General features: G+C 40.1%; 1 protein-coding gene across 1 annotated transcript in view; it reads right to left on the bottom strand.

The window, feature by feature from the left end:
• Positions 1–15,715, bottom strand: part of PLB1 (phospholipase B1) — an 81,176-nt gene extending 65,461 nt beyond the window's left edge. The window contains exons 1-13 of the mRNA XM_026121158.2: positions 15,609–15,715; positions 12,223–12,263; positions 10,532–10,595; positions 10,010–10,068; positions 8,528–8,568; positions 7,572–7,615; positions 6,982–7,066; positions 6,378–6,429; positions 5,137–5,223; positions 4,585–4,647; positions 3,123–3,205; positions 1,002–1,080; positions 239–343 (exon numbers count right to left, since the gene is read on the bottom strand). Of these exons, the coding sequence (XP_025976943.1) occupies positions 239–343; positions 1,002–1,080; positions 3,123–3,205; positions 4,585–4,647; positions 5,137–5,223; positions 6,378–6,429; positions 6,982–7,066; positions 7,572–7,615; positions 8,528–8,568; positions 10,010–10,068; positions 10,532–10,595; positions 12,223–12,263; positions 15,609–15,657 (852 nt within the window). The 5' untranslated portion in view covers positions 15,658–15,715. The remainder of the gene's footprint in view (positions 1–238; positions 344–1,001; positions 1,081–3,122; positions 3,206–4,584; positions 4,648–5,136; positions 5,224–6,377; positions 6,430–6,981; positions 7,067–7,571; positions 7,616–8,527; positions 8,569–10,009; positions 10,069–10,531; positions 10,596–12,222; positions 12,264–15,608) is intronic.
• Positions 15,716–15,972: the final 257 nt, after the last annotated feature.

Here is a 15,972-nt window from a genome sequence, read left to right as displayed (position 1 = left end):
TGAGTTCAGCTCTCCAGGAACATAACACTGAAAAACTAAGGATCTATGACTGACATTGTTTGAAGTGAGCTCCACTCTCAAGACCTCACTTTCTGATCCTGAGGTGCCTTCTGCATGCTTGACTACCCTTGTCTTCTGGCATTATACACAGCCTAGACAGGAAAGATCCAGCTGAATATTGCACTCAGTGTCACCAAATACAATCCAGAAAAAAATGGAGCAACAGGATTTTGCTCACCAGTTTAAGCAGCAGATTTATTTCTTGGAGAGAAGGCTGAAGAATAACAGTGAAGTCGTCCCTTTGATCATACCTCTCAGACTCCAGAAGTTTTTCCCAAGCATCCTGAATAGATAACCATTTAATCAGATGGGTATTATTACTATGTAGAGCGTGTAATATATATGCAATTCATCAAGGCTTAAACTCAACTAAGATTATCCCCATCCCTAATAAACCACAATAATCAAATCCGGTAATTCAGAACAAAGACAGTAGTTTAATTAATCTTCTTATGCAACAACTGGAAACCTGGTTGTGGCTATGAGAAAGCTAAATTGAATTACTATCATTTTCTTTGGAAGAACAACAAGTTTAGCAAGGCAATGAGATCTCATGCTTACTGCCTCCCTGTCATTTTTAACAGAATTCCAGCACAATTGTCCTTGCTTTATGGAAAATTTTCTTCTTCTAAAATATGTGGCATCAACAGCCAGGTTACTGAACTAGACGGATCACTCCTCTGTTGGGATATAACAAATCATAGGTGTCTAAGAGCTATATAATCATTAGTAATTACGAAAGATACTGAAATTACTCAGGTATACAAAGAACTTCTTTCCAATGTTTCCGATGCCAGAAAAGGGGTCAGGATTGCTGTGGACATGTGGTAAAACGGTTGTCAGTACCAGAAGAGTAACTGTTCATTTCAGCCTAACCTTGAAAATGAGCAGACACACACCTCTAGCAATATGAAAGCCAAGCAACACAAAATGCATTGTACCTGATAGGACCATCTCAGAATGTTATCGTCTACAGCAGAGTATTCACCAACACAATTGCATTGATTCCTGCCTGGATTGCTGCAGAAAAGAATAAAAAAAGATGACATTATGAACTTTCGATAGATAAGACCTGTAGCATGTAGTCTTATAAGCCACTGACAAGCACACATTGAAGACTAAATTGTTGCGTATATTGACAGATACATGGAGAACCCAAATTTTCGATATAATCACAGAACAATATTTATTTCCACATCCAGTGCTTTGGGCAGCTTCTTGGCCTGAATGCCTATTCAGCTGATAAATGTGCCAGACTTGCATTAGCTCAGGGTCTCACAAGCTAACAGCATGCTCAGGATTAAAATAGCTGCTGCACTAGTTTTCAAACAATTCCTTCTGTAGTCACATTGGAAAACTGAACACTCCCAAGACACTTTCCACAGGAACTTTTGCCTTAGTATTTGGCAACAGCTTTCCATCTAGAAATGTGGATAGAAGCTTCAGGTTGCAAAAGCTTATATCTGCCAAAGGGTGACCAGGCATTTTCTAACAGCTAATCAGTCTCAGTCAAATTCCTGTGCAGTGTGCAAGTGCACACTGCATATTCCAGCAGCTGATGGGAGAGGACATGAGTTTTCCTAAGGCTGTAGACAGGAACAATATCACATACATTTGAGATTAGTCTGGTTTCAAAAAAGCTACACTTAGCCAGAAACGCATGGATGGACTGGAATCTGAGAAAATTTCAGTGAGGTTTGAAGGTATAAATGTTAAGTAGCTGTCAGGATTAGACTCTCTCTCCTTTTTACAGAACTCTAGCTAAATCTGTAAAATGGGAGCTTTTTGTTAATGTGCTTTTATTATTGCTGGCCAGGATGAATCCATAAGTGTATCAAACAGTGCAAGACGTGCAAACTGGTGGAACAGTTCAGCCAGATAAACACAGCTACAAGAGCACGAAAATGAGATAATGCTAATGAGATAGATAATGAGAAAGATGATCACCTTAAATTGAAAAGGAGATGTAAGAATTCCTCAAGAAAAAAAGAATAAATTTTTTTGAAAGTCCTTCAATATATGGCAAGGCCCATATTCCTAAATCCTTCCTTTCCACCTCTCATCTATCTGCCTCACATCCTTTCCTTCAGTGCCTGTAAAGGAGTAATAAGCTTGCTAGAATGCTCCACGCAACCACTTTTAGATGAGGAAAGCTGCTTCTCTGCTTATACTTGTTGTTAAGCACAGGGTTAAGCAGCAGCCAGACTCCTCCCTTGATTGATGGACTGTCTCTGGAGCTGTACATACACACAAGACGTGAAGCACTTCAGGATGACTATATTGGTATGTATGGTAGCTTATGCCATAGGCACAAGAAAAAAAAATTACTGTGGAGTAAGAGGGAGTGTAATCTCGTAGGCTGTAAACTACTCTGTCATGACTGTCCATGTGCACACTCCTACTTTATGCTAAATTGGGACATAAGCTACTCACACTACTGAGGGAGGGAGATGGTTGAAAAAAATATATATACACGTACACACACACACACACACACATATATATAAATATATATATATATATACACACGCACATATATATGCGTGCAGTTACAATGGAGGAAATGACAAGTCACAGGTTCCCCATCCTAGCATACTCTAAGACCAAACAGTAGCTCTCTCAGACTCATAGCCTAATAAAATGTTTTGTTAGGTATTTCTTTTGTGAACCTGGATACCTAGAAACTTAAACTTTTAAAGAGCCCCCAGATTTTTTGACTTGAGAATTGCTACTAATAAGGAAGGGCAGGAGTAGCACTAATTAAAAGGGTGGGTGTGGACTGTACAGTCTCAGGACCATAACCACAGTGTGCAGTACTGAAACACATTATTCAAGTTGGCAGAGTTAAAAGCACCTACTCTTCCCAGTAAATCCATGCCTGCTGAGAGAGTGTATCAGAAAAACATGGAGATCTAAAACCTTTACACACTTTTGTAGTAAGGGCAGAAAAAATGCTCAGAAGACCCTACTTCACAGTGATAATGTCAATAAGTAGCCATTCAGGTATCTGAATAGTAGTAGGAGATTGTGAGGTTCAGGCAGTTTAAAGAAACCTTTATTACCTGGCATTATGATTATCTTGGCATATATGAGAGGAATTTGTGAGCTCAGTGGCATCCACCAGATTTACAAAGGCTTTGGGAACCTGCAGTGATAAAATAAAAAAAAAATCCCAATGTGTTTTCAATTAGAGATCAGAGTAGCAGTAATGGTAAGTGAGCATGCCTGCAAATCCATGCACGTGTCATCTCTGACCTGGTATTCTGCCTTCATAGAATCAAGGATTTCAGTCTTTCCCAATTCACTCCTGAACCCTACTCCTATACCTGCCATCTACAATAATGCTGGTCATCATTCATGAAGTATTTGTGACCATGACTTCTTGCCTGAGACCCAGCACTTCACTTCACATTACTCAAGTGGCCACTGGCTAAAAGGTTTCAATTACAGCTAAACTGAACTCAAATGAACTAGGAACTACCCTTTGCTAAACTGAACTCAAATGAACTAGGAACTACCCTTTACGTGGTAAAGTACCAATGCAAAAGCCTGGAGACGAAAGATCCTTTATAACAGCACAAGTACTTCATTCTCATATATCCTGCTTCACCTCCCACCAAAGCAGAAAGCAGCTTTCCATTTACATAATGATATTTCACATTTACAAGTGCACATATACAAATTCTAAAAGTCATAGTGGAGAGAATCTGAAGAGAACCTGTGGGTGGAATTTCACCCATAGACAACACTTGTAGAAGTCAGTCTGAGAAAAATGAGTGGATGTGGTTTGATGCAATCAAAATGTGGCGTGTTTAGAATACCCTTTAGGCCTTCACTCCAGCAAAACAAAATTCTTAGAGGATGCTATTGACATACTTTAGATAAACAGCTAACAGTCTGCTTTCGTAGTGATATATCCTCATCTGTTCTACTATCTACAAGAGCACTAAGACTCAGAGCATTTCCCAGACACCATCCTAGAGAAGCTGATGAGTCCCAGCTCAGCCAGCTAGATAACCTTACAAAATGCTGAGATCTTAAAATGAACACTGAATAGGAGAGAAGACCCATTATATATATTTTTAACAGGTGATTGCCCTAATACATACAAGTCATCACTAGGTAATTTGCTGCCTGTACACTGCCTAGGTAGCTCCATGTATCCAATAAATAGATAGCAGCTGTTTTCACAGACCACTCTGTTCAACAGGAATGACTTTCAGGCCTTAGTAGATGTATTCCATTATTAATGCAAATCACTAAAGTCCTAAACACAAAGATTGAGCGGTACATCAATGTGTGTTACAAAGCAAAGCAGTTACTTGTCCATCCATTCTGTTTGCATGCATCGGCTTTTAAAAGCATGAATAAAACACTTATTGACAACAAATAGAATCAGTGGATTGGAGTCAATGAGACTGGTGTTCTAAGTCACTTGAACTTTGCTGCAAGCTGTAGCCCTGCAAGGGAGATGAGATAATCAGCAAAGGATTCAGGTATTCGAGGTTGACGAATAAGTCTTACTTCTTGATATAAAAAGTCCAAGATTTCTTTAAGTTTTTCCAGGTTGTCCAATATGCAGTTCTTCTGTAAATGAGATGAGAAATACTGTCAAAACTAGTAGGGAAAAGAAATTATCAATTTGTCAAAAGTGACAAACTTTGTATGTTGAGCCATGTACTGAAATGCTACTAATGACCATCACATTCTGGATTCAGCCTTGGACAACCAAGACTGAATATTTGCTAAGGACAACCATGGAACTGGTCATGCAATTTGACTGCATCATCGGGCAACTTTAACATATATAAAAAAAGACAAGAATAGGGAAGAAGAGTATCCATAGACCTGAAGGTGGCAGAGAGTTATTCTTTTGCTGTGGCATCAGACTCAGGATTCTGAATTAAGTACACTTGCTTATAAACACAAAACACATTTTTTGCCAGGAGGTTACATCACTACCTAGATTAGTCCTGGAACCATCTAGTGCTTCGGTTCATTACGGCAAAGAGCGGAGCTTAGAAAAGTGTATTAACCATCTGCCCTGACTGCTAAACCACCCTACGTAAATCTTACCAGTTGTGTGGAAGCACAGGAAGAACATCGGTTTTCAGTACTAAAGAAAACGGTGATTAACTTCCAGTCATTTTGGAAGTCCATCATCTGGGGGAAAATAAAATAGAAAATACATATGATGGCAAGACCCCTATTTGCCATTTTCTCACTTTTTTTCACCCAAGATTTGCTATAGATTTACTAAGTAAGACTAAGTAGTAGTCCATGACCCAGCTCTGGCCACCCTCATCACCTTCACCTGACTCAGCAGCTTTTCCTTAGAGCAGACAGAAAAAGGATGTTTAGGCAGCAAATGCTACCATTAAAGCTGAATGTACACCAAGATAAAGCCAGAAATTGCTACTGCCATTGGAGAGTCCATTGGAGAAGGTGGGCATGCACATTTAGCACAAAGCCTGATGCTGCTACTTCTCATCACTGTTGCAGTCTGCTGAGAGGGTAAATGGTCCTGAACTGCTGTGACTGGATCACACTAGTGGGATGAAGCCAGGAGCAAAAATCTGAGAGCCAGAAGACTACTCAGCTACACTAGGTACAGTAGACCACACACTCCAATCCCAAAGAATATTGGTTGGAAACATTCAATTCCACAAAATCTTATACTAAATTCATCCATGTTCAAATAGTTGATTGGGCTCCCAGTAGGGGGAACAGTTATGTCAGTGCCATTTTACAAAACTATAACATGCCTCAGGGGTTTAGGATACAAGAAAAATGAGTGCATAAAACTTCAGGGTGAGATTTTCAAAGCACTCAGCCATGAGTGATAATCAGTTCTCACCAGTGTCAACCACTGACATCAGCCAAAAGCATATTTAGATCTTTACCATGCTATTGGAAAATATCATCCTAAAAGACTAATAGAAAACTAAAGAGACTCATTGAGAATTATAATTTTTGATGGCTTCTCAGAAACCCTGGTGCAGTTAAAGAGTGTAGTTAGCAGAGGTCTTACATCCTTAACCAATAGGAAACAAAACTGTTACTTTCCATACCAAGCTCTTCAGCCACTCTGGCGAAGGTATACTAGATGGGATACTTTCAAGAACAACACTCTATACTTTCAAAAAGGTACAGATTTGATTCTATTTACAACAGAAACACCAAAGTTCATTAAACTTAAGAAACAGCATTTTCTATTTTGAAGAAGTCTTAGAGTTGTGTTTAAAGTATTTCATTATATTTCCCCTTTTTCTGCTTCAACATCAAGCTCTCTGAATTATGCTGTGCTTTAAACAAACCTGATTCTCTTTCATGACCTTCAATATTTCTTTAGCTTGATCCAGCAGGTCTCTGAAAAACAGAGAGGAAAAGAGAAACTGTCAAGCTATCAATAAAAATAAAGCTTTGGCTGATATTTACCATTAAATCAAACAGCATTCGAGACTTCAAGTGGGATTCATCTGCCGTCTCTTAAATGCGTAAAGATTAGATACTTGTCTGAGCTGCACAGGGAGCCTGGAGTGATTAGCTCATATTCTGACATCTCACTTTCAGACACGTGCAGTTAAGAGAGATGAAGCCAGCAGACATAGGTTGATGGGCATACCAATAATTCCATTTGAGCCCAGAAAAATTGTTTTGCAGCTATAAAGAGGGAGACCTGATGTTAAGTCAGATGATCCAGCCCCCAAATGAGCCCCATACAGTGGGCTCATTTCCTCCTGCTCTTCACAGGTGACAAGTGAACCACAGTGGTAGCATCTGTCCCTGGGATGGCTTGTGCCCCTACTGCCAGTACTGAACATAGTCTGGGTCCACTGAGGTGCTCTAGCATCAAAGGCCTCCATCCCACACCTTTCCAGACAAAAGTGAACTGTTCAGCTGAAAACCCCTCAGACTTACCTGGCTTGACCTTCTGATGTTGCTTCCTTCGAGCCAGGTGGAGGAAACTGCTGCTGGACCGAGGAATTAAAACTGCTAATAAGAGCTGAATGATACATACAGGTTAGGCTGTTTCTGCATACAAGGGACTGCTGCTCTGCAATTTCACTATAAACACAACGGAATTAAGCCAGCCAGAAACAACAAGGCCTGGAACCCTCTTGGCTGGCATTACAGATGCAGCCTGTGACCCACTGCAGCTATTCTGAATCCTAAACACATAGTAACTGAAAGAGTACTGGACAGGCAAAATCATGCAAGATTTCACTTGGCGAGCATGAGCAGCGGGCACAGTGAGGACATGAAGTATGGGTAGCAGTATTCCTAGAGTCTCTGATGGGCATGCAAGACCCCTCCTTTACCGCTATTTGTCTACTCCAAGAATCTGTTTAAAGCCAGCATGGATAACCTAGCCTGTACTGCACTCGTGTTCCCTGCATACACACATTCCCTCAGGCTTCCCCTACACCCTGCCCAGCAAAGCCCTGGATCACCTGTCAGCACATCATTCAGTCAAATTGCCCAAGTTTCAGTGTGACAACAAGACACACCTGCTAAAGTTTCCACGCTTACTTCAAGGAAGCTCTTCTCTGTGCTACAGAGAGGGAAGAGAAAGCATGAAGTTGCTGTGATCCCATTTCTCAAATAAAAGATATATTACAACACATCCCAAATTTCTTATTAGCTAGGCTAGAGTGTGCTTATTAGCTCAGAGGATGTACTCAGAGCAGCTGCTGAAACTATGAGTGGGGCCCTTCTCTCCCCAAAACAGTCATGTCATCAGCTACTGCTGAGCAAGAACAGTGCACTGGCTCTCAGCTTCTGTGCCTCTGAACACATTGCATGTTGCAGTAATTGCATTTATGCATATGAATTAACAATGCAGGAATCTCTGTGCACACACATACAGACATGGGTGCTTGTTCAGCCATTTAAAAAACATTAGTCTTTTAGTTTGTCTACGGAGCGCCAAATTCTCAGCCAGGGGTCAATGAGACGACTCAGAAAAGCTAAGCAGATCTGACCTACAAGGATTAGCCGTAGGTTTGTCACTGATTTAGCTCTAGCAAAAGGGGATAGAAGACAAAAGTGGTGAAAAACTTGTCCATGAAGCACTGGGAATCACTTAATCAGAGGACAGGTTATCAGGACTCCTGGGTTCTCTCTCTGCTTTGGCAAATCTCTTCTTCCTTATTTGTAACTAGTGTATGATGATATTTACTGTACAGGCCTCATCATGTAGTAATGAGGCTCAATCAAGGTTATTGCAACCTTAAGATAGCTACACATCTGCGATAGGACACACATTGTAAGTACAAAGAATTTCTGCTAACTAAGGATAAGGAAGGATCCAATGGCACAAAATCCTTTTTATTTTTATGTACGCTTCCTCCTCCTCTCTAGATAGCAACAATAAGAATTGCTTGGGCCTCATTTCTACTCTGTGACACCATGTAAATTTGTGTCTTGATACACATCAGCGTTAACCTTAAAAATTCATTGTTACCTTTGGAGTAAATCTTCATGATGCATGCTAGACCCTGGTATCTGTGAATGAAAAAGCAATAAAAATACCATTCAGCAAAGCACAGACTAGCTCTGCGCACTCTGTTGTCCTGTTGTACTCCACTCCTTTTCTCAGTAGTGTTGTTTTGTACGTATTCTTGCTTCATTGTGTTGCAGTTACCTTATTATTTTATTACACTGTGTTCTCATAATCTGGTAATCCCTTTTTTACATATGGCTTAAAACAAAATTTGACTAGTTGATGTCAATTTCAGTCAAATGAATTGTTTTTCCAAACTGTATTGAATTTCTCTGGATATACTCCTTTTTGACAAAGGATATGACTTAAAGCCATTTAGGTAATTTTCATGAATGGCACTTACTGGCATCTGTAAAAAAATAAACTAAAATAAACAGAGGAAGTTCATTGATTTCAGAGTCTGAGGAGGAAACAGTGACAGAGATGTTTGCTCTAGAAAAGAAGACATTTCTTAAAACAAAAGTATTTATACAGTTTTGCACAGCACCACCCACAGGCAATAAAGACATTAGCATAAAAAAAAAGTGGACTTGCTCTAGAGGACCATGCATCTGATACAGCTGAAGCACCTTCAGATTTATGATAAACCTGCTTTTCCAAACAGGGAGGCACACAGGAGGAGTCCAGGAATGTTAATCTTTCATTTAAAGCTCTTAGCTCAAGGAAAAGTATGTCATCATTGTGAATACCAACTCAAATTTGAGGTTGTTTTGTGATAAGGGAGCATCTCCTTCATTTCTTTGCAGTTGTAGCCCCTGCAATAACTCCCAATTCTTGCCCAGTACATATTTCTAAAGTTTCTCAAAGCTTGAGGATTCTGATTAAATGCTTCTAATTGGGCTTCACTTCTCTTTCACATATTTATTTCCAGCTCTTAAGACCAGTAACAATCATCCAAGCCTGACTGTATTAAAACAGACAGAAAAATGTTACCCAGTGATTTATACGCCAAAGGTATATGTTTGTGTTTCATCTAGAACTTTTGTCTTTCATATAGGAACACAATCTCTAGAGAATACACTTCATTAGGATGGAAAATCTACTTCATTCCATGATGATTTGCTCTAAAGGTGACTACCAAAATTGCAAGTTTTTTTCCAATTTGAATTTTCCAAGCTGCTTCTTCCGGTTATTCGATGTTACATTCATTGTTAGGGAAATCACAGCACTCTAATCAAATATTATCTTTTTCTGCAAGAGCACTGTAATCAAATTTACTCCCACATGAAGTCAGCTGGCTATTTTTAGACTCACCATATAGTGGAACAATGAACAACAGGTATTTCCAGTCATTTTTCACTAGAAACCTTTGATGACTGTGGGAAGTTTCAACTGCTAATTGGGCCCCAAAACTGCATCATCAGCTCAGTTCATCATCAGCTCATCTCAGAGTCAGAACTGAGGAAATGTGTCACGTTCGGCATACTTCATGGTTGCACTCACCGTTTGCAAGCTTCCTATTGCAGTGACTGTTTTAAGGTCAGCTGGCCTCAGAGTATGAACTGTAGAAAAGTGAAAAACAGCAGGTTAGAAAAGAGCAGTAACTTTGAAAGAAAATTACATTCACCAGTATACTAAAACATAGCAAAATTAAGAGGTCTATACTGATTTTTTTCTATTGGCTGTTTTAAATCAGCCATAGAGAATGCAAAACTTTTCTTAGGTGCTCAGTAAATGCTTGAGGTGCTTGCATTCCTTGAAGTGCTCAGTCATCAATCAATAAAAGAGCACAAAACACTATTTTGTGTGATTTAAGTAACACCAGCATCCTCAATTAGCAGCTAAAGAAACTAAGGTAGAAATACAATTATAAACAGAACAAAAAACTCAGGTGTTCATAGGACCCACCCCCACTTCAGCTACCTCCCACCCATATACATCCCCTTGAACAGCCATTCCCTGCCCTCCTGTTCTCAAATAGTTTTGAGAGGGAACGCCACTATAAGGATAATATTGGACACAAACCTGAAGATGAAGGAGTCCCAGATGACATCGCCTGCTGACATGAAAACTTGAAGCTTCTTAGAGCCTTTGACATAAAAAGTAAGCACAGTTGATTGCTTAATTCTAACAAGGAAATTCAGAGTTCATGTAGGTGCTGAACTGAGAAGCCTAAAGACGGGGTCTCTGTTCACAAGCAAGGTCACAGCAGGGACAGCAGCACCTGTAGTACCCCACCTGACTGTCACAATATTTAAAACAGAGCACATTCACGGATAGAGGGGTCATACAGGCTCCATTCTTACTCAGTCCCAAGCTCTCACTGACATAACAGCAGCTTTAAAGAACAGTGACGCCTCTGCGTCATACAGGTCATACAGAAATACACAGGAATGCAGATCAGGACAGCTGCATTTTCACATCCACTGTTCCAAAACTGTATACCTTTCTCTCAGCATCCTTACTGATGTCCACAGAATTAGGATGGAGCAAATAGTTCATGTTCAGCACAATTTACTGTTACGTTCATTGTTGCAAACAGTGAATGCTTAACCTGGAACAGTTCATGAAAACATCTACTCCATGCATCTTCACATGCTACAAGGCACACAGCACACAAAGAAAAGCCACAACTCCAACATGCAATAGGAAAGGCAGAATGAACCTAGAGCAGAAGGAACCTAGAGCATCAGCCATACTCTGGGTCCTTGGCAACAGGCAAAATGCCCATGTGATGACAGAAAGCACTAAAGAGGAAAAGAAAATTAAAATGAGTTGCAAGTGATGCAAGGACATGAGTGATCTGAACAAACCCAGCATGTCAGACTGCTTAGTACCATTGGAGACATAACTTCATGCCTCCCACAACCTGACTGTAGCTATGACCAATATCTAATGCCTTAAAGAAAGATGAAGGACAAAATCCTCCAAAGATGCACCAAGAACAAGCAGGAATCCTGAAGCACAGGGCTGTCATCGTAATTATGGTAGAAATACACACAACTGACAAACCAGCAATCTCCCTTCAATGTCCCCTCTGCTGGTTCCAGACAAAAATCTGTAAAAATGAGACCTCTGAGGTCTCTAAAAATGAGACCTACAAAGCACCACCCTGCAGATCACCCCTACAAACAGAGTGGAAGAGGCTTAGGAGGACTCTTTGCCATTGGTCATTATGTTCCCATGGTCTGTCGCTCCCGCAGGGGCTTCCTTTTGTCACCTGGGCGACTTTCCTGGGGCTTCCCTCAGCACTGTGACCAAGTGTGGCTGGCTGACCACCACTATAAACTAAGCTGAAATTTGCATTGTGTCAGGGGCCGCCATGGTCCCTGCCCACCACCTCAGTTGGAGGACTTCAGTGGTGCCCACACTTTGCACCATTTGCATCCACAAGGATGAGTTTAATCTCGCCTTTCTAAAAGAGCAACAGAGCATCTAAGAACAAGTGCTAACCGCAGCAGGCCTACATACAGGATATGCAACCTAATAACAAACGTTGCTCAGAGAAACCTTTATTTCCTGATCAGGATGTGTAATCTCACAACTGCAATGTTACATTGCCGAGTCATTTGCTTTGCATTTCTTTTTGCAGAATTAAATGATTTAGACCACTGAGCTCTATTTTGCTTTTATTTGTCTCAGAGGAAGTAACAGCTAGACAGGGGCTGATAGATATCAAAAAAAGGAAAAAAGATAAAGCTGTTCTCATGCTTTACCTTTAGTTCTTCCGGTTCTTCCAGGACTTGATCTGCATTACCTTCAGGAAAAAAAAAAAAAATTAAGAGAATGAGTTGCACTATTTCCTTACCTTAGAAAAATGCTTCAGAAGACATAATATACCTTATACCTAGAATTATACAATCCTGAGAAAGGGGTGACCTTTCTCCTCTACCCTACTTTCCAAATGTGATGTTCACTCCAACAACCAAACGTATTTTCTCAATTTTTAATATACTGAAATAAACTTTTAGTTATAAGCAGATGAGGTCTGTTGAAATTAGTGGAATAAGATGAAGTTATACACACAGGTGACGGACTGCTTATGAACCTCATCTACCAACCGCATACTCCACAGCCCTTAAAAAGACTTTCAGTTTTGTACCTGTTTTCCTCTTCAGCACACAGCTTTTCTGCTATTTCTCAAAGAGAGTGACCTGTCATTATTTGTTGTGTGAAGTACAATACATCTAGGGTAGCAAACTAACTGCTAACCTGGTGCAGAGATTCAGCATCTCCGAGATGTTTAACACCAACAAACTTGAACCATATTTGAGGATAGATCCAAGGGTTACACTGGGGGAGAAAGAGGGTCCAGTTTCCAGGACTAAGAAAAAAAATTGTCCCTCCCTTAATATTTCAAAGACACAAGAATGGCCATTTTGTGTCACACTGAAGGTCCATCTGATCTGGGACTCTGCCTCGGACAACAGCCAGATGCAGATGCTTGGGGAAAGAGTAAGGAAAATACAGTTACACTTCGATGCTATATCCTCCCACTTCCCAACTAACTGGTCCTGGGTCTTCCTGAGCAAGCAATCAGTTAGTGTTGAAGAATCCCTGCTAGACCTTTCTTCAAGTTGCCTATTTTTCTAACTCATTCACAATTTGGCTTCCCCCCGCCCCCAGTCCTGTGGCAAAGAAGCTTCGTAATTTAATTATGTGTTGAGAAAAATGTACTCCTTACTGGCCAATAACTTGATTCAGTGCCTGGTCCATAGTCATTCCCGTTTCCACAAAATTCAGGATTTTGCATACGTCTGTACGCCTATATCATATTCCCATCCATCTTTCTTCCAGGCTGAAGAAAGAAACTATTTAATCTTGCCTCACGTTGAAGTTGTTTCCTAAGTTTGATCACTCTTCTCCTTTAGCCTCCTCCTAGGCTTCTTTAATATGATTTTTTAGGTGAAAAGACTAGAGAAGGCATGGGTGAACTATGGACTTGCACACAGAAGGAGAACTGCATTTTCTGTTCTGTTCTCTACTTTTTCCTTGACTCTTGAAATTGTTTGCCTCTTTCACCACTCTGAATGCATAGCTAGGACAATTTTTGCCCATTACATTACTTCTGAGCTCTCATTTTGAGTATCCTGGATAATTTTGCACCAGCAAGCTAGTGCAGACCCTTATCTGGATCATTTCTGACTATGGTGAAAAGCACATGCCTCAACACAGATCACTAGAAGACCGCAGATTCTCTCCCCCACTCTTCTTCCTGTTTGAAAACTTACAATCTAGTCTGATTTTTAATTCTTCATCTTTAAAGCAGGGGCCCATAAAAGTCCCTTCAACCTCATCCCATGTCAGCTTAGCTTCTTTAAAAGCTTTTGGTCAAAAGAATTTTAAATCCAAATACACCTCAGCTGAATTATTCATGGGCATGTGCCCATAGTCATGAATTTTCTTCTTCAATTCCACAATGAAGCTTTCCCATTGTACCATACTTGCCCTGAATCAGTTCATTCTGTTCTTTACTCTAGTATCACCAATTTGCCTAGTACAGAAGTCAACTTTACTACTGTACAACTACCACTGCAGGTCCCCACATCTTCCTAAAATGGGGGCAAATTTGAACACTTGCCATCTTCTGTTCCCAATACCAACACTAATTCAAGAAATGGTTTGCAGCAGAGCTAACACACTGACATGCTCATATTTCTGTCTGGCACATCCCCTTGGGAGAACGTCACCTAGTCCTGGCAGTCTTTTTCCTCTTGCGTCATCAATTTTTTCGAGAATTTTACCATTTCTTGGGCTTGTCCCCTGCACAGAAAGATTCTGAGCACAAAGCCTGTTTCAAACTTCTGTGCAGAGGATGCTAAAGGGGAAAAAAAAAACAATTTAGCTTTTCTGCTGAGCTTGAGCTTTCTTTTATATTTCAGTCAACCCTACAGACTCCCTGTTTCAGGCATATTTGAAAAAGGATTTATTAGTTCTTATTCCTTTAGCAATTATTTATTGCTTTCCCTCAGATTCTTTTTTGGCTTGCCTGAATATAGTTAACCTACCAGAGCATATATTCTTCAGTTTTCCTTGTTTGGTCAGGATTTATGCTTTCCATAGGATGTCTTTTACCTCCTGCCACTCCCAACATTACAGTTACTCCCTTACTCTGCAGTTCAATAATTCTAACTTTTAATTTTCTCAACTATATCACCAATAAAGGTATTTCTCTGACAATTTTCCCAAAATAGTGGAGACAAATTCTTATCCTCCTTCCTCCCTTGTTCTTATAGTTAACCTATTGCAACAAATAATTCTTACAGGCTGCTATCAGTCACAGTTTTTTCATGAATGAAGTTTTCACAGGAACTCCAGTCACCATGCATATTTCCCCCCCTAAATTAAAAAATGAGTTTTGATCATTTCTCCTGCTTATTTCAGGAAACAAAACCTCTCAACAGTTAGTTATTTGCCAGAGCACTTTATAATCCTCTGAAGGTATTTATCCTCACAACCTACTGGTAAGCTAAAGCACTACTATTGCATATCACTTTCTCACAAGTGGAGAGGTGAAGCACAGAGCCAATAAGCATTTTCAGTACTAGAACACCTACAAAGTCAGCATCTTGCTCCAAGTGTAAAATACACAGAGCCACTATAGGTAATAGAGGTTTTTTTGTTTATTTATTTGGTACAGTAATTTGCTTGGGGTATACAGAAAGTCTGCGGAAAAGCAGGAATCTAAATGAAGATGCCCTGAATGTCGGGATACTGCCTAACCCATTTAAACAGCCTTCCATCACTGAAAAAACAAATGATCACAGGCATGAATTCAGAGAAAACCTCTGGCACATGCTTGCACCTCTGCACCATTTTGGGACAGGCCTACTAGTCTGATTATTTGATGTTTTTCTCTTCAGAAAACCTTAGTGCCTGCCTCAGTTGAGGTCAGTGCCCAGAACAGTGCAAACCAATACATGTATTTGTATGTGAAATAATCAAACATAACCAAAACTATACGCAAGATCAGAATTTTACTCACAGATTTTCCTGATCCTACTTCTAAGATCTCTGGTATACACTAACCCTGCAAAAACCAAAAATATAGGTTTCTATATACTGTGTAACTGGAATTTTCAAAGTGCCTTTCAAATCTTACCTTCTGAGGACAGAAGCCAAAGGAAGAACAGGCCTAACAGTAGTTTCATGGTTAGTGCTTCTATGAATTGATAATCTTGAAGTGCTGTTGCTTAGGCTCTATGGCTGTTAGCAAAGAAATTCTCTTCTTTTTCCTCCTTTATATTTTACCAAAGTTGATAACTCAGCAGCCATAAACTTTATTAGCCTCTTCACCTTGGGAAAGCAGATTGACAGTGATAACATTTTCATACCTTGTTTCAAGAAGATGTGTAACCCTAGTTCATACATCACCTCATCTATGGGCCAAGAAGAGCAGAGGTGGCACAGCTTCTCCCACTTCTCTCCTCTGCTATGCACTCTTTCCCCTATTCTGCTCATCCTTT

This window comes from Dromaius novaehollandiae, chromosome 3 (assembly GCF_036370855.1).
Source record: "Dromaius novaehollandiae isolate bDroNov1 chromosome 3, bDroNov1.hap1, whole genome shotgun sequence".
NCBI lineage: Eukaryota > Metazoa > Chordata > Aves > Casuariiformes > Dromaiidae > Dromaius > Dromaius novaehollandiae.
This window is presented reverse-complemented; position numbering and strand designations above follow the sequence as displayed.